This window comes from Chlorocebus sabaeus, chromosome 6 (genome assembly GCF_047675955.1).
Source record: "Chlorocebus sabaeus isolate Y175 chromosome 6, mChlSab1.0.hap1, whole genome shotgun sequence".
Taxonomy (NCBI): domain Eukaryota; kingdom Metazoa; phylum Chordata; class Mammalia; order Primates; family Cercopithecidae; genus Chlorocebus; species Chlorocebus sabaeus.
Genome location: NC_132909.1, coordinates 52,384,601 through 52,410,933, shown reverse-complemented (window position 1 = coordinate 52,410,933; position 26,333 = coordinate 52,384,601). Strand labels below are relative to the sequence as shown.

Genomic DNA, 26,333 nt, shown 5'->3' with positions numbered 1-26,333 from the left:
AGTACTTAATAAGCCGCTTAGCGCGGTGTAGACCGTGATTCAAGCTTAGCCTGGTCGGGGAACGGGAGGCGTGTGGACCGGGAGCAGCCCCCGGGGTCATCACCCCGTCACCGCCGCCCGATTGCTTTAGCTCGGAAATTCCGGAGCTGCAGCGGCCAGAGAGGGAGGACGACCCTGCTCGGCCCTGGCACCCTCTCAGTCCGGAAATACAGCAGCATTTGTTCTGGAGGGGAAGGCGCGAGGTTTCCGGGAAAGCAGCACCGCCCCTTAGCCCCCAGGTGGCTAGCGCTATAAAGACCGCGCGCCCCACTGCGTCCCACTCGACGCTGAGCTCCTCTGCTACTCAGAGCTGCAACGTCGGCCTCGCTATGGCTCCCAACGGCCCCCAGCCCGCGCTGCCCACACTCCTGGTCCTGCTCGGGGCTCTGCTCCTAGGTGAGTCAGGGGTGGGGATTGCCGTGGGGCCAGCTCCCCAACCGGGAGGACCGGCTCCCAGGTCAGGTCATGCATACTTAGGTAGCTGTTTATGGGAAGGTGGGCTAGAGACAGCGATTGAAAGGCAACAGTCAGTGGGTTCGAATCGAGACCCTGTATCACCTCCACATGTGGCCTCGGGCTATACATTGCAGCTTTGAAAAAGGGGTGGAGATGGAGGGGGGGGGGCAGACCTCATTTTGTTGTCCAGGCCGGTCTTGAACTCCTGGGCTCTAGTGTGAGCCACTGCCTTGCTTGGCTAGATTGGGTCTCTTAAACTTCAGTTTCTCGGCTGTAAAACGGGAAACGTCTTAGCAGCCACCTGGCAGGGTATCTTGGCCCAGCACAGCACCTGGCCCCAGGACTCAATCATGATGGTTGGGGAACTTGGCTGTGTGCCAACCCAACAAGGCTTAAGGGACCCCCACCCACTTCAAGATGTATATTCTGTTCCTCATCCTCTCTGCCCCTGGGGAAGTCCAGGCCTGCTTCTACTCAGGGGAATTCCAGAGCTGACTTATCCGTGGCCCAAAGCTGAGAAGTGGGAGGCGCCAGCACACCCTCCCCCAGCTCCAGCCGAGCTAGGGCAGAGGGAAGGGGTCAGAGGATCTTTCACAGTGGTGTAAGTTTGGGGAACCAGGAGGGTGGGAGATTGACAGCTTGGTTAACAGCTCAACAAAGCCTCAGATACAGGCCAGCGTGGTGGTTCATGCCTGTAATCCCGACACTTTAGGAGGCCCAGACGGGTGAATCACTTAAGGTCAGGAGTTGGAGACCAGCCTGGCCAACATGGCAAAAGCCCGTCTCTACTAAAAATGAAAAAATTAGCTGGCATGGCGGTGGGCACCCATGATCCCAGCTACGCGGGAAGCTGAGGCAGAAAATCCCTTAAACCCACGAGGCAGAGGTGGCAGTGAGCTGAGATGGTGCCACTGCACTCCAGCCTGGGAGACATAGAGAGATTTGGTCTCAAAAAACAAAGCGTTCTGATCCAGACTCAGACCCAGATCGCACTGCTTTCTAACTGAGTAACCATTTCCCTTTATGAAATGGGAATGGTCCCAGAATCTCCCTTGGAAAATATATGGAGTCAATATTCTCACACCCCCATCCAAGATAGAACAAATCCGAGACAGGAATCTTTGAAGTGGGGCAGTGCTGGGCTCAGACATTTTTTCCCACCTTCAGAGGCAGCAGAATCTGAGGGACCTAATCCAAACAGGCCTGCCCTGCCGCCCGCCTTCCCTCCCTCCCTTCCCTCCCTCCCTCCCTCCCTCCTTCCTTCCTTCCTTCCTTCCTTCCTTCCTTCCTTCCTTCCTTCCTTCCTTCTTTCCTTCCTTCCTTCCTTCCTTTTTTTGAGATGGAGTCTCACTCTGTCGCCTAGGCTGGAGTGCAGTGGCGCGATCTGGGCTCACTGCAACCTCTACCTCTCAGGTTCAAGCGATTCTTCTGCCTCAGCCTCCCTGAGTAGCTGGGACTATAGGCATGTGCCACCACGCCCGGCTAATCACTGTGTTAGCCAGGATGGTCTCGATCTCCTGACCTCATGATCTGCCCACCTCAGCCTCCCAAAGTGTTGGGATTACATGCATGAGCCACAGTGCCCACCCTGTAAGCCCCTTTCTTTCTTTCTTTCTTTCTTTCTTTCTTTCTTTCTTTCTTTCTTTCTTTCTTTCTTTCTTTCTTTCTTTCTTTCTTTTCTTTCTTTCTTTTTCTTTCTTTCTTTCTTCCTTCTTTCTTTTTTTTTTTTTTTTTTTTTTTAGATGAAATCTTGCTCATCGCCCAGGCTGGAGTGCAGTGGCACTATCTCAGCTCACTGCAAGCTCCGCCTCCTGGGTTCACGCCATTCTCCTGTCTCAGCCTCCGGAGTAGCTGGGACTACAGGCGCCCACCACCACGCCCGGCTAATTTTTTTGTATTTTTAGCAGAGACAGGGTTTCATGGTGTTAGCCAGGATGGCCTTGATCTCCTGACCTCGTGATCCGCCCGCCTCAGCCTCCCAAAGTGCTGGGATTACAGGTGTGAGCCACCACGCCCGGCAGCCCCTTTCTTACCTGCACTTACCTGCAAGGTAGCCAGTTGCTACCTGTCCTGTGCTGAGTTACTTGTATTAGCAAGGAACAGGGTGGCTATACTCACACACCTTACAGATGGGGAAATTGAGGCCCAAAGAGGGGGAAGCTACGTGTCTCAGGGAGTGAGGAGCCAGTCTGATTCCTGGAGGGCTGACTCTCTCCATCTTACTTCTTGGGAGGGAGGAGGGCACCAACTTCATGTTAAAATCTGGTTGGACACAGTGACTCACACCTGTAATCCTGGCATTTTGGGAGGCTTTGGTGGGAGGATCGCTTGAGGCCAAGAGTTTGAGATCAGCCTTAGCAACATAGTGAGACCCCATGTCTACAAAAATGTTTTTCAAATATTAGCCAGGTATGGTGGTGTCCTGTAGTCCCAGCTACTTGGGAGGCTGAGGTGGGAGGATCACTTGAGCCCAGGAGTTCAAGGTTACAGTGAGCTATGATTGTACCACTGTATTCCAGCCTGGGTGACAGAGGGAGACCTGTTAAAAAAAAAAAAAAAAAAAAAAAAAAACAATGGCTAAAATCCTCCCATGGCTCCCTATTGCCCTAAGTATAAAGAACACATGTGGCCGGGCATGGTGTCTCACACCTTGTAATCCCAGCACTTTGGAAGACTGAGGTGGGTAGATCACTTGAGGCCAGGAGTTTGAAAGCAGCCTGGCCAACATGGCGAAACCCTGTCTCTACTAAAAATACAAAAATTAGCCGGGTGTGGTGGTGCTTGCTTTAGTCCCAGATACTCTGGAGGCTGAGGCAGGAGAATCACTTGAACCTGGGAGGCGGAGGTTGCAGTGAGCTGATATGGCGCCACTGCACTCCAGTCTGAGTGACAAAGCGAGACTCCATCTCAAAATAATAATAATAATAATAATAAAAAATAACAGCACACATCTTTAGCATGGCCTTCAGTGCCCATGGGATCTTCCTTAATTGATCTCCTGCTCTTCATTCTTGCTCACTCAGTTCCAGCCACCCTGCCCGAGGACTTCTGTACTTGCCTGGAACTTACTTCCCTTTTCTCTGGACAGCCAGCCCTTTCTTATCATTTAGATCTCTGCTGAAACATTACCCTGTCACCAAGTCACTGTCTGTTCTATCACCCTGTTTTGTTTTTGTCAAAGCTCATATTAACATCAGTTATTAATTATCTTGTTTGCTCATAAATTTTTTTTTTTGAGACAGAGCCTCGTTCTGTTGCTCAGGCTGGAGTACAGTGGCACAATCTTGGCTCACTGTAACCTCTGCCTCCCGGGTTCAAGTGATTCTTGTGCCTCAGCCTCCCAAATAGCTGGGACTACAGGCACATCCCACCATGACCGGCTAATTTTTGTATTTTTAGTGGAGACGAGGTTTCGCCATGTTGGCCAGGCTGATCTCAAATTCCTGACCTCAAGTGATCTGCCCGCCTTGGCTCCCAAAGTGCTGGGATTACAGGCGTGAGCCACCATGCCTGGCCTGCTCATGAATTTTCTCTTTAACTTCCACATCGAAGGCAAAGTATTGTCTTGTTAAGGCTGTGCCTCCAGCACCCAGTGCAGGCTGGGCGCACATTCCCATTGATGAACCTGATTTGTAATGCCTGTCACCTCTTCCCTCGTTTCTTCTAGGACCTGGCAATGCCCAGACATCTGTGTTCCCCCCAGAAGTCATCCTGCCCCGGGGAGGCTCCGTGAAAGTGAATTGCAGTGCCTCCTGTGACCAGCCCATCTCATTGGGCATGGAGACTCCGTTGCCTAAAAAGGAGATACTCCCGGGTGGAAACAACTGGAAGATGTATGAACTGAGCAATGTGCAGGAAGATAGTCAACCAATGTGCTATTCAAACTGCCCTGATGGGCAGTCATCAGCTAAAACCTTCCTCACCGTGTACTGTGAGTAACTGAGCCCGGAGGGCGGGACTAGGCAGACCAGAGTGGGAGAGACGTAGAGGGGCACCTGCAGTGGCCTGGGGGAATCTTTGTCACTTGCTGGTAGGGTCAAGGAGGGGCTCCTTGAAGGGCAGGTGGGGACATCCTTAGAAAATCCCTTTAGGCCAGGCACGGTGGCTCACGCCTGTAATCCCAGCACTTTGGGAGGCCGAGGTGGGCGGATCACGAGGTCAGGAGATAGAGACCATCCTGGCTAACCCGGTGAAACCTCGTCTTTACAAAAAAAAAATACAAAAAAAACTAGCCAGGCAAAGTGGCGGGCGCCTATAGTCCCAGCTACTTGGGAGGCTGAGGCAGGAGAATGGCGTGAACCTGGGAGGCGGAGCTTGCAGTGAGCCAAGATCCGGCCACTGCACTCCAGCCTGGACGACACAGCAAGACTCCGTCTCAAAAAAAAAAAAAAAAAAAATACAAAAATTAGCCAGGCATGGTGGAGTGTGCCTATAGTCCATACCTGGGAGGCTGAAGCAGGAGAATCACTTGAACCCAGGAGGCGGAGGTTGCAGTGAGCCGAGATCATGCCGCTGCACTCCAGCCTGGGCGACAGAGTGAGACTGTGTCTCAAAAAAAAAAAAAAAAAAAAAAAAAAAAATTAGTTAGGCATGGTGGCATAAGTCTGTAATCCCAGGTACTCATGAGGCTGAGGTGGGAGGATCACCTGAGCCCAGGAAGATGGAGGCTGCAGTGAGCTATGATCATGCCACTGCACTCCAGCATGGAAGACAGAATGAGACCCTGTCTCAAAAACAAAAACAAGAAAACAGCAAAAAAACCCAGTCCTGGAAAGAGGTCTATATGTATCCCTACCTACAAGGGAAGTGGTGGGAGTTATGGCACTATTCACTGCCACTTTGTACAAAGGGCAAATGGGAAAGGCTAGAGAGAGAAAGCGCGGCTTGGCCATACCACAGAATAGCATGCGACCTTGTAGAAGAATCAGGAAGTTCCTGTGAACTGAAAAAGAATAAGCTCGGGGGTATATTGTAAAGTCAAAATGAAAGAAGGTGGCTGGGCGCAGTGGCTCATGCCTGTAATCCCAGCACTCTGGGAGGCTGAGATGGGCAGATCACCTGAGGTCAGTAGTTCGAGACCAGCCTGACCAATATAGAGAAACCCCGTCTCTACTAAAAATACAAAAAAAAAAAAAAAAAAAAAAAATTAGCCAGGCATGGTGGCGCATACTTGTAATCCCAGCTACTTGGGAGACTGAGGCAGGAGAATCTCTTGAACCTGGGAGGCAGAGGTTGTGGTGAGCCGAGATTGCGCCATTGCACTCCAGCTTGGGCAAGAAGAGCGAAACTCCGTCTCAAAACAAAACAAAAGAAATGAAAGAAGGTATGTTGAATATGAATGGCATGCCACCCTCACATTAGGGAGTGGCAGAGGGGCAGTTTCGGGGAGGCTGTATTTATGTATAAAATAGTCCTAAAAGGAAGTGGGAGAAATGACAATATTAGTTGGCTATGAGAAGACAGGCTGCGAGGCTGTGGGAGAGGGCTTGGGTGTGGAGAATTCTTTTTTTTTTTTTTTGAGACAGAGTTTCACTCTTGTTGCCCAGGCTGGAGTGCAATGGCACGATCTCTGCTCACTGCAACCTCCGCCTCCCGAGTTTAAGTGATTCTCCTGCCTCAGCCTCCCAAGTAGCTGGGATTATAGGCATGAGCCACCACGCCTGGCAAATTTTGTATTTTTAGTAAAGACAGGGTTTCTCCATGTTGGTCAGGCTGGTCTCGAACCCCAACCTCAGGTGTGATCCACCTGCCTCGGCCTCCCAAAGTGCTGGGATTACAACGTGAGCCACTGCGCCTGATCGAGAATTCTTTTTTGTTGTTGTTGTCTTTTTGAGCCGGAGTCTTGCAGTGTCCCCAGCCTGGAGTGCAATGACGCGATCTCGGCTCACTGCAACCTCTCCCTCCTAGGTTCAAGTGATTCTTCTGCCTCAGCCTCCCAAGTAGCTGGAATTGCAGGTGCCCACCACCATGCCCGGCTAATTTTTGTATTTTTAGTAGAGACGGAGTTTCATCATGTTGGCCAGGTTGGTCTCGATCTCCTGACCTTGTGATCTGCCTGCCTCGGCCTCCCAAAGGCTGGGATTACGGGCATTAGCCACCGCGCCCGGCTGAGAATTCTCTTTGCGTTCTTCCTACTTTGGGGACTTTGAATGGTGGGAATGAGTTACCAAGGCCAAAATAAGGAATTCAAATAAAAACAAAACAAAATCAAAGAAGAAAAAACAGAATAGCACTGGGCAGGCCAGGCACAGTGGCTCTATATGGCTATAATCCCAGCGATTTAGGAGGCCGAAGTAGGAAGATCGCTTGGAGGCCAGGAGTTGGACACCAGCCTGGGCAACACAGTAAGACCCCATATCTACAAAACATAAAAGACCTAGCCAAGCGTGGGTGGCATACTTGTAGTCCCAGATACTCAGGAGGCTGAGGTGGGAGGATCGCCTGAGCCCGGGATGTCCAGGCTGCAGTGAGCCGTGATGACAGCACTGCACTCCAGCCTGGGTGACTGAGAGAGACCCTGTCTCTAAAAAATAAAAACTAGCCAAGTGGCTTTGGGATTAGCCTTGGGTTCCAGTCCTAGCAAGGCCTTTAACAGTATGGGGGACATGGCTTCTGTGTTTACTTTGCAATCAGGTGAGACCTCCTCTGATGGGTAAAATGACACGGTGAGGGACAAAGGACGTTCTCCTATCATTGTGTCAGGACAAGGAAGCCTCTGGGTAAATGATCAGCTTTGCTTCTGATTTAGAGGGTGGGTGAGCAGATGCTGACCTTCCTAGGTGAGGGAAGTCCCTGAACATTCCAAGCAGCTTCTGAAACCCCCAGGGAAACCTCTTTGAAGGTTTTTTCTGCATCTCTGATAGGTTGTTTTTTTGTTTTTGTTTTTATTTGAGACAGAGTCTTGCTATGTTGCCTAGGCTGGATCACTGCAACCTCCATCTCCCAGATTCAAGCAATTCTCCTGCCTCATCCTCTCTAGTAGCTGGGATTACAGGCACCCGCCACCATGCCTGGCTAATTTTTGTATTTTTAGTAGAGACAGGGTTTCACCAAGTTGACCAGACTGGTCTCGAATTCCAGATCTCTGGTGATCCACCCGCCTCAGCCTCCCAAAGTGCTGGGATTAACAGTCTTGAGCCACCGCTCCTGCCTCTGCCTGATAGCTGAGAGCGTAGAATTCCAGGTTTGAGACCTGGCTCTGCCACATTTCTCCCTCTATGACTGTCGGTGCCCCACTTTGCCTGAGTTTTTACCTCTGTGAAATAGAGCAGATGGCTGGCACAGGTAGCAAAGGAGTAAAAGGTGTGTGGGAGGGTGTTACCTGAGACAGACTCTAGCTTAGTCTTGCGCCACCCCTAGTGTAAACATAAAGAAGCCTCCCTGGATGGCTCAATCTTCTCCAAAAAGGTTAGAGGTGTAATTCCTAGAGGAGGTGACCACTAGCTGGGCTTTGAAGGATGTGTAGGAGTTCATAAAGACAGGCATTCTGGGCAGGGGGAACAGCCTGGGCAAAAGTTTGGAGCAGGGAGGAATCTTGATGGGGGCAGGAGGAGGAGGAGGTAGGTTAGTGTGGGCCAGGTGCAGTGGCTCACACCTGTAATCCCAGCGCTTTAGGAGGCCAAAGCAAGAGGATTGATTGAGCCTAGGAGTTTGAGACCAGCCTGGGCAACATAGTGAGACCCTGTCTCTAAGAAAAAAATAAAAAAATTGGCAGGGTACAGTGGCATATGCTTGGACTCTCAACTACTCTGGAGGCTCAAGTGAGAGGATCATTTGAGCCCAGGTATTTTTTTGTTTTTGTTTTTTTGAGATGGATTCTCTCTCTGTGGCCCAGGCTGGAGTGCAGTGGTGCCATCTTGGCTCACTGCAGCCTCCGCCTCCTGGGTTCAACCGATTCTCCTGCCTCAGCCTCCCGAGTTGCTGGGATTACAGGTGCCCACCATCATGCCCAGCTAATTTTTTTGTATTTTTAGTAGAGATAGGGTTTTACCATGTTAGCCAGGCTGGTCTTGAACGCCTTACCTCAAGTGATCCTCCTGCCTCGGCTTCCCAAAGTGCTGGGATTACAGGTGTGAGCCACTGAGCCTGGTCAAGCCCAGGAATGTGAGGTTACAGTCAGCTATGATTGCACCACTGCATTCCAGCCCGGATGACAGAGAGAGACCCTACCCCTAAAAAAAAAAAAAGTTGATTGATGAGAGGAGGGGTGAGGTTGGCAGTGCCTCGAATGCCAGGTGGAGGAGCTGGGACTTCCCTTCTCGGGGTGATAGGGAGTCTTGGAGGGTTTGTGAGCAGGCCAGGGATTAGATAGCTGAAGGCTGGATTTACCGGAAGCCAAACAGCAGTTGGCTATGGTCCTTGTCCACGCGGCCCATGTTGTGGGCAGTGACCGTATCCAAGAAGGGAAGGACAGACAGTATTTGAATACTTCAGTGACCAGGATTTGGTAAAGGACTGAAGGTCAGAGTCAGGAGAGGTGAGAGCAGGAGAGACTCCCTCCCCTCTACACCAGGCAGCTGAGCTGGGTTTCCTCTAGGGGCTGAGGTTTGAGGGTACCTCAAGTTCTGTTAAGAGTCTGTAGGAGGTGGTAAGAAAGAAGAGCTGGAAAGTCAGAGTTTTCTTGACCATATACATATATATATATTTTAACAGCTTAACAGCTTTCTGTTTTATTTTTAGACACAGGGTCTCACTTTGTCACCCAGGCTGGAGTGCAGTGGTACAATCATAGCTGACTGCAGCCTCCAACTCCCAGGTTCAAGAAATTCTCTGGCTCAAGCCTGTAATCCCAGCACTTTGGGAGGCCGAGATGGGTGGATCACGAGGTCAGGAGATTGAGACCATCCTGGCTAACACAGTGAAACCCCGTCTCTACTTAAAAAGAAAAATACGAAAAACTAGCCGGGCGAGGTGGCGGGCGCCTGTAGTCCCAGCCACTCGGGAGGCTGAGGCAGGAGAATGGCGTGAACCCGGGAGGCGGAGCTTGCAGTGAGCTGAGATCCGGCCACTGCACTCCAGCCTGGGTGACAGAGCGAGACTCCATCTCAAAAAAAAAAAAAAAAAAAAGAAAGAAAGAAATTCTCCTCCCACCCTTAGCCCCCTGAGTAGCTGGGACTACAGGTGTGGACCGCCAGAAAGCCCAGCTTGTTTTTTTTTTTGGTGTCTGTTTTGAGATGGAGTTTCGCTCTTGTTGCCCAGGCTGGAGTGCAATGGCACGATCTTGGCTCACCACAACCTCTGCCCCCCAGGTTCAAGCAATTCTCCTGCCTCAGCCTCCTGAGTAGCTGGGATTACAGGCATGCGCCACCACACAAGGCTAACTTTGTGGTTTTAGTAGAGATGGTGTTTCTCCATTTTGGTCAGGCTGATCTCGAACTCCCGACCTCAGGTGATCCACCCACCTCGGCCTCCCAAAGTGTTGGGATTACAGGCATAAGCCACTGTGTGGCCTTTTTTTTTTTTTTTTTTGAGACGGAGTCTCCCTCTGTCGCCCAGGCTGGAGTACAGTGGCGCGATCTCAGCTCACTGCAAGCTCCGCCTCTCGGCTTCACACCATTCTCCTGTGTCAGCCTCCCGAGTAGCTGGGACTACAGGCGCCCACCACCTCGCCCAGCTAATTTTTTGTATTTTTAGTAGAGATGGGGTTTCACCGTGTTAGCCAGAGTGGTCTTGATCTCCTGACCTCGTGATCCGCCCGCCTCGGCCTCCCAAAGAGTTGGGATTACAGGTGTGAGCCACCATGCCTGGCCTGGCCAGGCTGGTCTTGAACTCCTCACTTCAGGTGATCCATCCGCTCCAGCCTCCCAAAGTGCTGGGATTACAGGCATGAGCCACCGCGCCCGGCTGAAGCACAGTTTGTTTTTTATGTTTTATTTTTTTTGAGAAATAAGGTCTCGCAATGTTGCCCAAGCTAGCCTTGAACTCCTGGCCTCAAATGATCCCGCCTTGGCCTCCCAAAGTACTGGGATTACAGGTGTGAGCCACCATGCTCCAGCTTTGCTTTCTTGAGATATGATTTAGTTTTTATTTTTTTTTTATTTATTTTATTTTATTATTATTATTTTTTTGAGGCGGAGTCTTGCTCTGTCGCCCAGGCTGGAGTGCAGTGGCACTATCTCGGCTCACTGCAAGCTCCGCCTCCTGGGTTCACGCCATTCTCCTGCCTCAGCCTCCCGAGTAGCTGGGACTACAGGCGCCTGCCACCACGCCCGGCTAATTTTTTTGTATTTTTAGTAGAGATGGGGTTTCACCGTGTTAGCCAGGATGGTCTCGATCTCCTGACCTCGTGATCCACCCACCTCGGCCTCCCAAAGTGCTGGGATTACAGGCTTGAGCCACCGCGCCCGGCCGAGATATGATTTAGAATACCATAAAATTCATCGCTTTTAAGCATACAATTCAATGACTTTTGTACAAACAACCATGATTACAATCTAATTTTAAAACATTTCCATCACTCTAAAAACGAAACCTCCTGCTTATATACAGCGACTCTGTCTATCTCTTAAGTGAATTTGTAATACTCCCACCTCTAATAACCCTATTTTACAGTTAAGGAAACTGAGGTTCAGAGAGACAAAGTCACTTACCCACAGCAAAGAAGCAAGACTGGATATCAAATGCAGGACCCCCGGGTCCTGATGCTTTTTTTTTTTTTTTTTCCTGAAAGAGAATCTCACTCTGTCACCCAGTCTAGAGTGCAGTGGCGCGATCTTGGTTCACTGCAATCTCTTGCCTCCTGGGCTCAAGTGATCCTTTCACCTCAGCCTCCCAGGTAGCTGGGATTACAGGCACGTAACACCACACCTGGTGAATTTTTGTATTTTTAGTAGAGACGGGGTTTCACCATGTTGGCCAGGCTGGTCTCGAACTCCTGACCTCAGGTGATTGCCTGCCTCAGTCTCCCAAAGTGTTGAGATTATAGGCATGAGCCACCACGCACAGCCTTTTTGTTGTTAGGCTCTGTCATTCATGACCTTTTTTTTTTTTTTTTTTTTTTTAATAGAAATGGGGTATTTCTTTCCCAGGCTAAAGTACAGTGGCATGATCGCAGCTCACTGTAGCCTTAAACTCCTGGGCTCAAGTGAGCTTCCTGCCTTAACCTCCCAAGTAGCAGGGACTACAGGTGTGTACCACCACACCCAGTTAACCATTCATTCATTCATTTATTTTGAGATGGAGTCTCGCTCTGTCACCTAGGCTGGAGTGCAGTGGCACAATCTCAGCTCACTGCAACCTCCACCTCCCAGGTTCAAGCGATTCTTCTGCCTCAGCCTCCCGAGTAGCTGAGACTACAGGCATGTACTACCATGCCCGGCTAATTTGTGTATTTTTAGTAGAGACAGGGTTTCGCTATGTTGGTCAGTCTGGTCTCGAACTCCTGGCCTCGTGATCCACCCGCCTTGGCCTCCCAAAATTCTGGGATTAAAGGCATGAGCCACCGCACCCTGCCAACCTGTTTATTTTTTTTATTTTTCTTTGAGATGGGGGTCTCCCTATGTTGCCTAGGCTTGTCTTGAACTCCTGGCCTCAAGTGAGCCTCTTGCCTTGGCCTCACAAAGTGCTAGGATTACGGCCTGAGCCATCACACCTGGCTAACAGGTTTTTTGTTTTGTTTTGTTTTGTTTTGTTTTGTTTTAAAGAATGTCTAGGCCAGGTGTATTTGCTCTCACCTGTAATCCCAGCACTTTGGGAGATTGGGCAGGGTGGGCAGATCATTTGAGGTCAGGAATTGGAGACCATCCTGGGCAACATGCTGAAACCGCGTTTCTACTAAAAATACAAAAATTAGCCAGGTGTGGTGGCACATGCCTGTAATCCCAGCTACTCAGGAGGCTGAGGCAGGAGAATCGCTTGAACCCAGGAGGCAGAGGTTGCAGTGAGCCAAGATTGCGCTATCGCCCTCCAGCCTGGGCGACAGAAGGAGACTCAGTTTAAAAAATTAATTAATTAGTTAAAAATAAAAATACAAAAATTAACCAGGTATGGTGATATGTGCCTGTCATCTAAGCTACTCAGGAGGCTGAAGCAGGAGAATCGCCTGAACCCCAGAGGCGGAGGTTGCAGTGAGTCGAGATCGAGCTACTGTTTGCCCAGTCTAGTGCATTGGGCTGCTGAATTTATTTGACCAGACACCTAGCAATTGACTTTGAAGTTCTTTTCCACTTTTCACTCTAAGATGCTGCTGTCATGAATAAGGAATTTTTGATCCCCTTCACAAACACTCAGGTCCCTCTTACCAGCTTTCACTTGACATTCCTATCTGCTTAGGTGTCTGGGAGTGTTTCGGGGAGATACCAAAGAGGTGGGGCTCCCAGGCAGGTGCGGTTTGTCTGTTAGGCAGGCAGCAAGGTCCAGTTCACCAGACACCCCCACCTCTGTTTTCCTGCAGGGACTCCAGAACGGGTGGAACTGGCACCCCTTCCCTCTTGGCAGCCGGTGGGCAAGAACCTTACCCTACGCTGCCAGGTGGAGGGTGGGGCACCCCGGGCCAACCTCACTGTGGTGCTGCTCCGTGGGGAGAAGGAGCTGAGCCGGCAGTCAGCGGTGGGGGAGCCCGCCGAGGTCACGACCACGGTGCCCGTGGGCAGAGATGACCACGGAGCCAATTTCTCGTGCCGCACTGAACTGGACCTGCGGCCCTATGTGCTGAAGCTGTTTGAGAACACCTCAACTCCTCACCAGCTCCAAACCTTTGGTGAGGATTGAAGAAGCCAGCAGGGAGAGGGTGGAGGTGGGGTATCCTGCAATGGGGTGCCTGTGGCCGCAGGATCTGTTGAGACGGGTGCGGCCCCGGCTAAGGGATGCGTGTGTTCTAGGCTGCTGAGTCACCCTGGAAGAGGATCTCGCAGGAGGGGGAATGAAATGCCCCAGAGAAGGGTTTCAGGATGTCCATCCCCATCTGCTCACACCTTCCCTCTCTCCCTAGACCTGCCAGCGACTCCCCCGCAACTTGTCAGCCCCCAGGTCCTAGAGGTGGACACGCAGGGGACCGTGGTCTGTTCCCTGGACGGGCTGTTCCCAGTCTCAGAGGCTCAGGTCTACCTGGCACTGGGGGACCAGAAGTTGAACCCCACAATCACCTATGGCAACAACTCCCTCTCGGCCAAAGCCTCAGTGAAGGTGACTGCAGAGGAGGAGGGCACCCAGCAGCTGTTGTGTGCAGTAATGCTGGGGACCCAGACCCAGGAGACACGGCAGACAGTGACCATCTACAGTAAGAAGGGGCAGGGGTGGAGCGGGGCTTCTCGGGGGTGTGACCTGAACCTGGGACGGGGCTCACTGTGTGCTCATCCCAGGCTTTCCGGCACCCAACGTGAATCTGACCAAGCCAGAGGTCTCAGAAGGGACCGAGGTGATAGTGGAGTGTGAGGCCCACCCTAGAGCCAAGGTGACGCTGAATGGGGTTCCAGCCCAGCCACCGGGCCCGAGGGCCCAGTTCCTGCTGAAAGCCACCCCAGAGGACAACGGGCGCAGCTTCTCCTGCTCTGCAACACTGGAGGTGGCCGGCCAGCTTGTACACAAGAACCAGACCCGGGAGCTCCGTGTCCTGTGTGAGTGGGGCTTCTGGTCAATGACCCCTATCCCCCAAGGCCCAATCCCTGAAGTCCCATCAGGTCTTGCCCTCCAAGTTCTGCCCCTACCCACCTCCATGTCATCTTGTTGTGTTTTTCCAGATGGACCCCGACTGGACGAGAAGGATTGTCCGGGAAACTGGACGTGGCCAGAAAATTCCCAGCAGACTCCAGTGTGCCAGGCTTGGGGGAACCCCTTGCCCCAGCTCAAGTGTCTAAAGGATGGCACTTTCCCACTGCCCATTGGGCAATCAGTGACTGTCACTCGGGATCTTGAGGGCACCTACCTCTGTCAGGCCAGGAGCACTCGAGGGGAGGTCACCCGCGAGGTGACCGTGAATGTGCTCTGTGAGTGAGCCGGCGTGCACAGCTGGGTGGGGGAAGGGGCCATGAACCCAATGCAATCCTCACCCCCTGTTGTATCCTCCCCACAGCCCCCCGGTATGAGGTGGTCATCATCCCTGTGGTAGCAGCCGCAGTCATCCTGGGTACTGCAGGCGTTGCCACGTACCTCTATAACCGCCAGCGGAAGATCAGGAAATACAGACTACAACAGGCTCAAAACAGCACCCCCATGAAACCAAACACGCAAGCCACGCCTCCCTGAACCTATCCCACGACAGGGCCTCTTCCTCGGCCCTCCCATATCGGTGGCAGTGGTGCCACACTGAACAGAGTAGAAGACGTATGCCATGCAGCTACACCCACTGGCCCTGGGATGCCAGAGGACAGGGCATTGTCCTCAGTCAGACGCAGACAGCATTTGGGGCCATGGTACCTGCACACCTAAAACACTAGGCCACGCATCTGATCTGTAGTCACATGACTAAGCCAAGAGGAAGGAGCAAGACTCAAGACCTGATTGATGGATGTCAAAGTCTAGCCTGACGAGAGGGGAAGTGGTGGGGGAGACATACCCCCACCATGAGGACATACAGCCGGGAAATGCTGAAACTTGCTGCCTGTTGGGTATGCTGAGACCCCACAGACTTACGGAAGAAGTGGCCCTCCACAGACATGTGTAGCATCAAAACACAAAGGCCCACACTTCCTGATGGATGCCAGCTTGGGCACTGCTGTCTACTGACCCCAACCCTTGATGATATGTATTTATTCATTTGTTATTTTACCAGCTATTTATTGAGTGTCTTTTATATAGGCTAAATGAACATAGGTCTCTGGCCTCACGAAGCTCCCAGTCCTAATCACATTCAAGGTCACCAGGTACAGTTGTACAGGTTGTACACTGCAGGAGGGTGCCTGGTGAAAAGATCAAACGGGGCTGGGACTTCTCATTGGCCAACCTGCCTTTCCCCAGAAGGAGTGATTTTTCTATCCGCACAAAAGCACTGTATAACTAGTAGTGGTTACAGGTTCAGGGATTACCCAGTGAGGCCTTATTCCTCCCTTCCCCCCAAAACTGACACCTTTGTTAGCCACCTCCCCACCCACATACATTTCTGCCAGTGTTCACAATGACACTCAGTGGTCATTCCTGGACATGAGTGCCCAGGGACTATGCCCAACCTATGCTTTGTCCTCTTGTCCTGTTTGCAGCTCCAGTTTCCTGCAGTGATCAGGGTCCTGCAAGCAGTGGGGAAGGGCCCAAGGTATTGGAGGACTCCCTCCCAGCTTTGGAAGCCTCATGCGTGTGTATGTGTGTGTGTGTATGTGTGTGTAGACAAGGTCTCCCTGTCACCCAGGCTGGAGTGCAGTGGTGCAATCATGGTTCACTGCAGCCTTGACCTCCTGGGCTCAAGTGATCCTCCCATCTCAGCCTCCTGAGTAGCTGGGACCATAGGCTTACACCACCACACAAGGCAAATTTGATTTTTTTTTTTTTTTAAAGAGACAGGGTCTTGCAACATTGCCCAGACTTTCTTTGTGTTAATAAAGCTTTCTCATCTGCCTCAGCCTTGTGTGAGTTGAGGGGAAGTGTCATATCCAGCTGGAGTCCTTTCTAAGCAGCCACAGCCAGATCCTCCCACTTCCTCTCCCAAGAAAACATTGTGGGTTGATGGCCATACCCTGAGGTTCTGGTCCAAATCTGGGACGATTCTATGACCTTCTGGTCTCTAGTGAAAACTAAAGACTCCTCTCCAGAAAAAAAAATTTGGTTTTCAATGAGGCTTGGAATCTCATTCTTGACCGGGGGAGGGGAATTTTTGCAGGACTCCCCGGCCCCTCCGTTGGGGCCTCCCCTCTCTCTCTAGGGTGGAGTCGAGGAGGCGGGGCTGCGGGCCTCCTTATCTCTAGAGCCAGCCCTGGCTCTCTGGCACGGGGCCCCTTAGTCCGGGCTTTTTGCCATGGGGTCGCTGTTCCCCCTGTCGCTGCTGCTTTTTTTGGCGGCCGCCTACCCGGGAGTTGGGTGCGCGCTGGGACGCCGGATTAAGCGGGCGCAAGGCCCCAAGGGTAGCCCTCTCGCGCCCTCGGGGACCTCAGTGCCCTTCTGGGTGCGCATGAGCCCGGAGTTTGTGGCTGTGCCGCCGGGGAGGTCAGTGTGGCTCAATTGCAGCAACAGCTGTCCCCAGCCGCAGAATTCCAGCCTCCGCACTCGGCTGCGGCAGGGCAAGACGCTCAGAGGGCCGGGTTGGGTGTATTACCAGCTGCTCGACGTGAGGGCCTGGAGCTCCCACGCGCACTGCCTTGTCACCTGCGCAGGAAAAACACGCTGGGCCACCACCAGGATCACCGCCTACAGTGAGGCACAGGGGCTCGGTCCGGCTGGGGTGAGGGGAGGGGGCTGGAAGAAGTGGGGGGAGGGTAGTTGAGAGTCGGCTCTTTAGGGAGCGCCCGCGGCCCTCACGCAGAGGCTCCCCCTTGCCTTAGAACCGCCCCACAGCGTGATTTTGGAGCCTCCGGTCTTAACGGGCAAGAAATACACTTTGCGCTGCCACGTGACGCACGTGTTCCCGGTGGGCTACTTGGTGGTGGCCCTGAGGCTTGGCGGCCGGGTCATCTATTCCGAAAGCCTGGAGCGCTACACCCACCAGGATCTGGCCAACGTGACCTTGACCTACGAGTTTCCTGCTGGACCCCGCGACTTCTGGCAGCCCGTGATCTGCCACACACGCCTCAATCTCGAAGGCCTGGTGGTCCGCAACAGCTCGGCACCCATTACACTGATGCTCGGTGAGGCACCCCTGTAACCCTGGGGACTAGGAGGAAGGGGGCAGAGAGAGTCATGACCCCGAGAGGGCACACAGACCAAGCGTGAGCTCCACGCAGGTCGACAGACCTCCCTGTGTTCCGTTCCTAATTCTCGCCTCCTGCTCCCAGCTTGGAGCCCCGCGCCCACAGCTTTGGCCTCCGTTTCCATCGCTGCCCTTGTGGGAATCCTCCTCGCTGTGGGCTCTGTGTACCTGTACAAGTGCCTACCTATGAAATCCCAGGCGTAAAGGGGGATGTTCTATGCCGGCTGAGCAAGACAAAAGAGGAATATGGAACCATTTGGGGAATCGGCCAGACATGGTGGCTGACGCCTGCAATCCCAGCACTCTGGGAAGCTGAGGCAGGATAATCGCTTGAGCCCAGGAGTTCGAGACCAGCCTGGACAACATAGTGAGACCCCGTCTACGCAAAAAATACAAAAATTAGCCGGGTGTGGTGGCCCGCACCTGTGGTCCCAGCTACCCGGGAGGCTGAGTTGGGAGGATCGCTTGAGCCCTGAAAGTCGAGGTTGCAGTGAGCCTTGATGGTGCCACTGCACTCCAGCCTGGGGTACAGAGCAAGACCCTATCTCCAAAAATAAAATAAAAATAAAAATAAATATTGGCCGGGGAACCCTCCAGAATCAATAAAGACTTCCTTAACCAGCCTCTGTCCTGTGACCTAGGGGTCCACATTACTACCATTCTTCGGAGGAACTTTTTTTTTTTTTTGCGATCACTTTCTCCAAGTTCCTTGTCTCCCTGAGGGCACCTGAGGTTTCCTCACTCAGGGCCCACCTGGGGTCCCGAAGCCCCAGACTTTGTGTATCCCCAGCAGGTGTCACAGAAACCTCTTCTTCTGCTGGCATCATCGAGTGGGATCAGCGCGGGCCCGGGAGGGCCACAGGCAGGGGCAGGGTGGGGTTCATGGTATGGCTTTCCTGATTGGCGCCGCCGCCACCACGCGGCAGCTGTGATTGGATGTTAAGTTTCCTATCCTAGCCCCACCTTCAGACCCTGCGCTTTCCTGGAGGCCGAACAACTGTGTTGCGAGAATTCATCTCCAAAATAACTTACCACGCTGGGGTGAGACCACGAATGGTGGTGAGGGGAGGGTCCCATGGACATATTGAGGGACATGGATACGCAGAAGAGGTATCCATGTAGTGGCAGCCGGGAAGGGGTGATCAGATGTCCACATGGAATATCACAAACTCGAATTCTGAAGATGTCCTGGTAGTCACCCGGCCAGATGAGCACATGGAGTTGGGGGGTGTCAAAGCTTGGGGCCCGGATGCGGAGTCAAAAGCGTCACCTTTGGTCCCTCGTTCTTGCGTGGAGGTCCAGGGCCCCCGCCCACCGAGCAGAAGGCGGACTCGGGCGCTCCAGGGTGGCTCGAGCTCACACACGCTGAGTAGACACGTGCCCGCTGCACCCTGGGTAAATACAGATCCGGAGCCGAGCGGATTCTAATTTAGACGCCCGCGAACGCTGCGCGCACGCACACGTGTCCTCGGCTCGCTGGTACTTTCGTCCCGCCCCCTCCGTCGCGTGCCGGGGCTGACCTGGAGGGGGGCTTAGGGGTGTGGCTCCGCGGGGTCAAAAGGAGAAGGATCGGTGAGAGAGGCATCCCCATACCCTCCCCTAGAACTGTCCTTTCCCCATCCAGTGCCTCCCAAATCTCTCTTAGTCCCCAAATGCATCCCCGCCCTAAGGGGGGCTGGTGGGAGGAGCTACATGTGGGGGCGGAGCTCGGAGTCCAACTCATTATCATGGCATCTCAGCCAGGGCTGGGGTAGCGGTTTGGAAAGGGCAACCCAGCATCCCCCGATCCCAGAGTCGCGGCCGGGGATGACGCGGGAGAGCGTGGTCGCCCCCAGAAGGCTCCGGGCCATCATGCCGGCCTCCACGTAGACCCCGGGGGTCGCTCGCTCCTGCCAGCTCGCCTTCACTAAGGCCAGGAGCTTAGCGCAAGCTCGCCTCCCGCCCCCCCACCGCCTCTGCCGCCGCCCCCTCCTTGGAAACCAAGTTACCAACGTTAAACCAATCCCCGAGCGCAACTCTGCCTCCCCCACACCCCACCCGCCGCGCCGCGCGGAGCCGTCCTCTAGCCCAGCTCCTCGGCTGGCGCTCCCCTCGCCTCCTGTGCTTTCCCCGCCGCGGCGATGCCAGGGCCTTCGCCAGGGCTGCGCCGGGCGCTACTCGGCCTCTGGGCTGCTCTGGGCCTGGGGCTCTTCGGCCTCTCAGGTAAGAGTTCCGCTCTGGCTTGGGGTGGACAGGGCGGGGGCGGAGTCCCTGGACCTGGGAAACGGCCTCCTGTCCCTCCCAGCTCTGCCCTCGCCTCGCTCCCACGCCTCTGCCCCCACCTGGAGCCTGAGTCTTCTCCCCTTTCCCCTCCTCCCCAACACACACCCGAGCCCCAGCTTCCCGACTCCTCGATCGCCCCTACCGGCTTCGAGATCCTAGGTGTTCTTCCGCACCCAACCCTTCGCCCTGGAGACCCAGTGTCTCTCCTGTCCCCTCCCCGGGTACCTTCTCACGCTCTGCTGTGCACCATGGTCCACGAACTGGCATCTTCCCCACTCGCGGTCCGCGAAGACTCCATCTCTCCAACTACCGTGACTCAGAGGCGCTGTTCCCGCTCCACCCAGAGCCCTGGCAACCGGGTCCCTCAGCTGTTCCCGCGGTTCCTTCCATGAGCCCAGCCCTGCGTCCCGGCTCCGTGTTCTTCACCAGGTGTAGGGTCCTTCCTGATCCTTGACCCAGCCTCGTCTCTCCTTTGCCCTTGCCGCAAACGCACTCTCCTCGTATCCCGGCATTCTGCCAGGACCCTGAGAATCTGTTCATCTCCCATCCCCCACCCGGGGTCCCCTTCTCTCAGCCTTGCTGTGTTCATCGGAGACCCCACCTTTCCTCTCCTCTACCCCCTCCCCTATGCTTTCCCGCCGCTCCAACGGCGCTTTGGAGGCCAGGGCTCTCTGCTACCACGTCCCAGAGACACCCTCGAGGTTTAGACTCTGGGAGCGCGCCTTTAAACCGGAGGCCTGGGCAGGACGCGGGACGCCTGGGTTCTTTCCCCGGCTGCAGCCTCTCCTCCTTCTCCCCGCCCTCCGAGAATCCTTGACTCGAAATAGGGGCGCTAAGATGTCAGGGAGTTGGCTCCCCAGGCTGAGCCCGCGTTTCCCTGGGCAGCGGTCTCGCAGGAGCCCTTCTGGGCGGACCTGCAGCCCCGCGTGGCGTTCGTGGAGCGCGGGGGCTCGCTGTGGCTGAACTGCAGCACCAACTGCCCTCGGCCGGAGCGCGGTGGCCTGGAGACCTCGCTGCGCCGAAACGGGACCCAGAGGGGCTTGCGTTGGTTGGCGCGGCAGCTGGTGGACATTCGCGAGCCGGAGACCCAGCCCGTCTGCTTCTTCCGCTGCGCGCGGCGCACACTACAGGCGCGTGGGCTCATTCGCACTTTCCGTGAGTTCTGGGTGGCCACGCGCGTACTCCACTACGTTCCCTCCCTCCCAGGCCCCGCCCCCTGGGTCCCAGGGTCCTCCCCTTCAGGCCCCACCTTCTGTATCCCACCCCCTCCCCTGGGTTCCAAGTTCCGGCATTCCAAGAGCGGAGGACTCTTCCCTCTTGCAGAGCGACCAGATCGCGTAGAGCTGATGCCGCTGCCTCCCTGGCAGCGGGTAGGCGAGAACTTCACCCTGAGCTGTAGGGTTCCCGGCGCCGGGCCCCGTGCTAGCCTCACTCTGACCCTGCTGCGGGGCGCCCAGGAACTGATCCGCCGCAGTTTCGCTGGCGAACCACCCCGAGCGCGGGGCGCGGTGCTCACAGCCACGGTACTGGCTCGGAGGGAGGACCATGGGGCCAATTTCTCGTGTCGCGCGGAGCTGGACCTGCGGCCTCACGGCCTGGGACTGTTTGAAAACAGCTCGGCCCCCAGAGAGCTCCGAACCTTCTGTGAGTGGGTGTGGGGAGGAGATGGGGACCAAGTGGGGTCGGGTCGGTGTTTAGGAGGTTTAGAGGCAGATACATCTGAATGCTGGTAGTGACTTTAACCCTCACCGACTGAGCTGTTTCCCCCTCCGTGCCTTGAGGATGATAATACGATAAGATAGTGCATGTCAAGTGCTTAGGACATATTGAGCGCTCGGAACACAGTTCGTTCAAACTTGGTTCTTCGACCCCTAGCCCTGTCTCCGGATCCCCCGCGCCTCACTGCTCCCCGGCTCTTGGAAGTTGGCTCGGAAAGGCCGGTGAGCTGCGCTCTGGACGGACTGTTTCCAGCCTCAGAGGCCAGGGTCTACCTCGCACTGGGGGACCAGAATCTGAGTCCTGATGTCACCCTCGACGGGGACGCACTCGTGGCCACTGCCACAGCCACAGCTAGTGCAGAGCAGGAGGGTGCCAGGCAGCTGGTCTGCAACGTCACCCTGGGGGGCGAAGACCGGGAGACCCGGGAGAACGTGACCATCTACAGTAAGGAGGGAGGCGGGGTCTCCGCGGCTCGGAGGTGGGACCAGAGGAACGCGAAGGCGGGGCGAAGAGTGGGCGGGACCTCAGTACCAGAACAGGCGAGACCCGAGTGTCCCGAGGGGGCGGGGCAGGTGGGGGCGGAGACGTAATCATTGGGGAGGAGGAGCCTGTACAGCCTGAGAGGCGGGGCGCGGTACCCTAGTTCCATATCAGCACCCCAGGATTCAGGCAGATAAGAGGCGGGCCTTGACCGGCGGGAGGGACGTGATCAGTATACTCCGACTAAATGCTCCGCCCCCAGGCTTCCCGGCACCACTCCTGACCCTGAGCGAACCCAGCGTCTCCGAGGGGCAGTTGGTGACAGTAACCTGCACAGCCGTGGCCCAAGCCCTGGTCACACTGGAGGGAGTTCCAGCCGCGGTCCCGGGGCAGCCCGCCCAACTTCAGCTAAATGCCACCGAGAGCGACGACAGGCGCAACTTCTTCTGCGACGCCACCCTAGACGTGGACGGGGAGACCCTGATCAAGAACAGGAGCGCAGAGCTTCGAGTCCTATGTGAGTTGGTGATAACCCCTCGCCCCACACCTCCTGGTAATTTCCAAGGACCCGCCTGCTCCCTGGCCATGTCGTGGAGGCGGGGCCATTTCTCACGGTCCACGTCTAAGCCTCTGTAACCCCACGCCCTGCCCGCAGACGCCCCCCGGCTGGACGATTCGGACTGCCCCAGGAGCTGGACGTGGCCCGAGGGCCCAGAGCAGACGCTGCGCTGCGAGGCCCGCGGGAACCCAGAACCCTCAGTGCACTGTGCGCGCTCCGACGGCGGGGCCGTGCTGGCTCTGGGCCTGCTAGGTCCGATCACTCGGGCGCTCTCAGGCACTTACCGCTGCAAGGCGGCCAATGATCAGGGCGAGGCGGTCAAGGACGTGACGCTGACGGTGGAGTGTGAGTGGGGGTGCGCAGGGTGCATCTCTATCTGGTTCAGGATCTGGGGGGTGGCCAGCTTCCAGGGAAGAGTAGGAGTAGGGTATGAGGTGTCCCTTTGGGTGGGGTTTGGGAAAGGGAAGAGGCTGGTTAGTGGGGTTGGGGAAATATCTTGGAGGGTGGAAGAGACCGGGTGGGCGTGTCCCTAGCCCAGGGCGTGGTATGTGGGCGGAGTCTTGGAAAGACGGGAGGTCCAGAGTGTTAAAATTTTTAGACCGAAAAAGGCGCCCCTGGTGGTTCAGGGAGCTCCCAGACAGAGTGCATGGATCGACTAGCGTGACACCCCCTTGGACTGGTGTCCAAGGGTTGTGCAGGAACAACCCTTAGTGGAAACCTTGAAAGGCCAAGGAAGATCTAGGGACGTCAGACTTGCCCCCAAACCCCAAAGCCAACAATATGCTCCCTCCTCCAGACGCACCAGCGCTGGACAGTGTGGGCTGCCCAGAACGCATTACTTGGCTGGAGGGAACAGAAGCCTCGCTGAGTTGTGTGGCGCACGGGGTACCGCCTCCTGATGTGATCTGCATGCGCTCTGGAGAGCTCGCGGCAGTCATCGAGGGGCTGTTGCTTGTGACCCGGGAGCATGCAGGCACTTACCGCTGCGAAGCCACCAACCCTCGGGGCTCTGCGGCCAAAAATGTGGCTATCACGGTGGAATGTGAGTAGGGGCACCGCGGAGTGAGGCAGGATCTGTGGGACAACCCCGGCTGGACTTTCTGGCCCGTGTGAGCCCCTGCAATCCTGTTTCCCAGATGGCCCCAGGTTTGAGGAGCCGAGCTGTCCCAGCAATTGGACATGGGTTGAAGGATCTGGGCACCTGTTTCCCTGTGAGGTCGATGGGAAGCCACAGCCAAGCGTGAAGTGCGTGGGCTCCGGGGGCGCCACTGAGGGGGTGCTGCTGCCGCTGGCACCCCCAGACCCTAGTCCCAGAGCTCCCAGAATCCCTAGAGTCCTGGCACCCGGTATCTACATCTGCAACGCCACCAACCGCCACGGCTCCGTGGCCAAAACAGTCGTCGTGAGCGCGGAGTGTGAGCGAGGCCCAGGCGGGTGGGGAGCGGGGGTGCCCCACGGTCCGGGCACTCCCTGACATCCCCCATGGCTGCTTTGCAGCGCCACCGGAGATGGATGAATCCACCTGCCCAAGTCACCAGACGTGGCTGGAAGGGGCTGAGGCTTCGGCATTGGCCTGCGCCGCCCGGGGTCGCCCTTCCCCAGGAGTGCTCTGCTCTCGGGAAGGCACCCCGTGGCCTGAGCAGCAGCGCGTGTCCCGAGAGGACGCGGGCATTTACCACTGTGTGGCCACCAATGCGCATGGCACGGACTCCCGGACCGTCACCGTGGGCGTGGAATGTGAGTGGGGGCAGCACTGGATGGAGGGGACACAGCCTCGGAAGAATGACTCGCAGCGGTGGGAGCATTCAAGGGCACCTCTCCCAGTCCCATTCTCGAGGACAGGGAATTGCAGCCTAAACCAGGGGTAATGAAAATTCTAGCCAGGCGCGGTGGCTCAGGCCTGTAATCCCAACACTTTGGAAGGTTGAGGCGGATGAATCACTTGAGGCCAGGAGTTGGAGACCAGCCTGGCCAACATGGCGAAAACCCCTCTCTACAAAAATCCAGTCGTGGTGGCGGGCGCCTGTAGTCCCAGCTACTTGGGAGACTGAGGCAGGAGAATCGCTTGAGCCTGGGAGGCGGAGGTTGCAGGGAGCCGAGATCCCTCCACTGTACTCCAGCCTGGGAGACAGAGTGAGACTCTTTCTTAGAAAAAAAAAAACAAAAGAAAAATCTAGGGAATAGGAGCACGGCCCTCCTCAATCCTGGATTAGAACACTGGCCTGGGCTTCACCTCCTTCCTTTCAGTGAAGAAGGGCGAGGAATTTTAGCCGCAACAGCAGCCTGATTGTCGGGGAAGGAGGCTCTGATAGGAGGCAGGATCCTTTTGTGCCCATCAGAGGCGCGGCGGTCTCACATCGATCGTGGTGGGCCGGAGCAGGGCATTTGATCAGTGGCTGGGCCGGCGCTAAGCCCCACTTCACCTTCTGTGCCCTTCAGACCGGCCGGTGGTGGCCGAACTTGCTGCCTCGCCCCCTGGAGGCGTGCGCCCAGGCGGAAACTTCACCTTGACCTGCCGCGCGGAGGCCTGGCCTCCAGCCCAGATCAGCTGGCGCGCGCCTCCGGGTGCCCTCAACATCGGCCTGTCGAGCAACAACAGCACACTGAGCGTGGCAGGCGCCATGGGAAGCCACGGCGGCGAGTACGAGTGCGCAGCCACCAACGCGCACGGGCGCCACGCGCGGCGCATCACTGTGCGCGTAGCAGGTAAGTGGCAGCTGGGGAGGGGCGGGGCGAGGTATCTGCGAGGGGGCGTGACCTGGGACCTGGGGCGGCCGACCCCGCCTGCCTCCCTCTCAGTCCAGGTAGATTAGACATAAGTGGGACAGAGTAGAAGTCATGGGTGGAGCTGTTGATCACACTTTGGGGGGTGGGAGATGAAGGTGGCGGGGGGACTGAATTCAAGGGGAGGGACCCTCTAGGGCTATCAGTACTGCAGGAAAGGACTTAAAAACTTGGAGTGGATTCTGCGTGGTGGATACTTGACCCAATTCACCTTCCACTGTGGGGAAGATTGGGGAGGGACCAAAGTCATTGGATGATGGAGGGAAGGGTCAAGATCGCCTTCTCTCACTTCCTGAAGCTCCTAGGGCTGGGTTCTCTCTGGGGTGGGGAGAACCTGACCTGGTCCTGCCAATCCTCATTTTCTGGAGGATGGGGAGAGTTGACTTGTCGCTAGGGGGCTAAGTGTGGTCACCGGTTTATGTCACCATGGGCTGAAGTGCGATGTAAATTGAGTCTTAGGTCGCCCTGGCACTGGGAGTGGCCTTCCTGCGTGGGGTCTCTCCCTTCTCCCAAGGCCAGCCAGTGAGCTCCCTGAGGCATGAGGACTGACCTCCTGCCTGTGAGGGGGCGGGGGAAGGTGGGGGAAGCCCCCCGGAGCTTGGCCACCCTCCGCGAGGGTCTCCACCCCGCAGGTCCGTGGCTGTGGGTCGCCGTGGGAGGCGCGGCGGGGGGCGCGGCGCTGCTGGCCGCGGGGGCCGGCCTGGCCTTCTACGTGCAGTCCACCGCCTGCAAGAAGGGCGAGTACAACGTGCAGGAGGCCGAGAGCTCGGGCGAGGCCGTGTGTCTCAACGGCGCGGGCGGCGGCGCTGGCGGGGCGGCGGGTGCGGAGGGCGGACCCGAGGCGGCGGGGGGCGCGGCCGAGTCGCCGGCGGAGGGCGAGGTCTTCGCCATTCAGCTGACCTCGGCATGAGCCGGATCCCCTCTCCCCGCGGGCCGGGGGATGCCCCCCAGACGCACACGGGGGCTTATTTATTGCTTTATTTATTTACTTATTCATTTATTTATGTATTTCAACTCCAAGGGTGTCACCCCCATTTTCTACCCATTCCCCCAATAAAGTTTTTATAAAGGAACTCCCGGTCTCCGCCTCTGTTTCTGCAATGTGAAACAAGCCCAGGGTTCCAATCTTGACCTCCTGGGTTATTCATTCCAAAAGCAATTTTTGAGGGGGCCGGGGATGATGGCTCAGGCCTGTAATCTCAAGACTTGTGGGAAGCCCAGGTGGGAGGATCTCTTGCACCCAAGAGTTTCAGACCAGCCTGGGCA

The 26,333-nt window shown here is 55.7% G+C and overlaps 3 protein-coding genes and 1 long non-coding RNA gene across 4 annotated transcripts; 3 read left to right on the top strand and 1 right to left on the bottom strand.

The window, feature by feature from the left end:
- The first annotated feature begins 236 nt into the window (after positions 1-236).
- ICAM1 (intercellular adhesion molecule 1) lies at positions 237-15,978 on the top strand. Its single transcript, XM_007995219.3, has 7 exons — positions 237-435; positions 4,163-4,426; positions 12,887-13,192; positions 13,424-13,711; positions 13,794-14,048; positions 14,172-14,417; positions 14,504-15,978. The coding sequence occupies exons 1-7, from the start codon at positions 369-371 to the stop codon at positions 14,674-14,676; spliced, it is 1,599 nt and encodes a 532-aa protein (XP_007993410.3). The 5' UTR covers positions 237-368; the 3' UTR covers positions 14,677-15,978.
- LOC140711912 (uncharacterized) lies at positions 15,881-18,401 on the bottom strand. The gene is made up of 2 exons (XR_012093249.1): positions 18,296-18,401; positions 15,881-16,812 (listed from the first exon to the last, which is right to left on the bottom strand). It is a non-coding gene; the product is annotated as an uncharacterized lncRNA (long non-coding RNA).
- Positions 16,376-17,886, top strand: ICAM4 (intercellular adhesion molecule 4 (Landsteiner-Wiener blood group)). Its single transcript, XM_007995216.3, has 3 exons — positions 16,376-16,769; positions 16,899-17,201; positions 17,349-17,886. Exons 1-3 carry the CDS (start codon positions 16,376-16,378, stop codon positions 17,465-17,467), a joined length of 816 nt encoding a protein of 271 aa, XP_007993407.1. The 3' UTR covers positions 17,468-17,886.
- An 820-nt stretch (positions 18,402-19,221) lies between the features above and the next one.
- Positions 19,222-26,140, top strand: ICAM5 (intercellular adhesion molecule 5). The gene is made up of 11 exons (XM_007995220.3): positions 19,222-19,465; positions 20,411-20,680; positions 20,849-21,169; positions 21,401-21,688; positions 21,987-22,241; positions 22,380-22,628; positions 23,080-23,325; positions 23,420-23,698; positions 23,781-24,020; positions 24,723-24,989; positions 25,700-26,140. The coding sequence occupies exons 1-11, from the start codon at positions 19,384-19,386 to the stop codon at positions 25,975-25,977; spliced, it is 2,775 nt and encodes a 924-aa protein (XP_007993411.1). The 5' UTR covers positions 19,222-19,383; the 3' UTR covers positions 25,978-26,140.
- Positions 26,141-26,333: the final 193 nt, after the last annotated feature.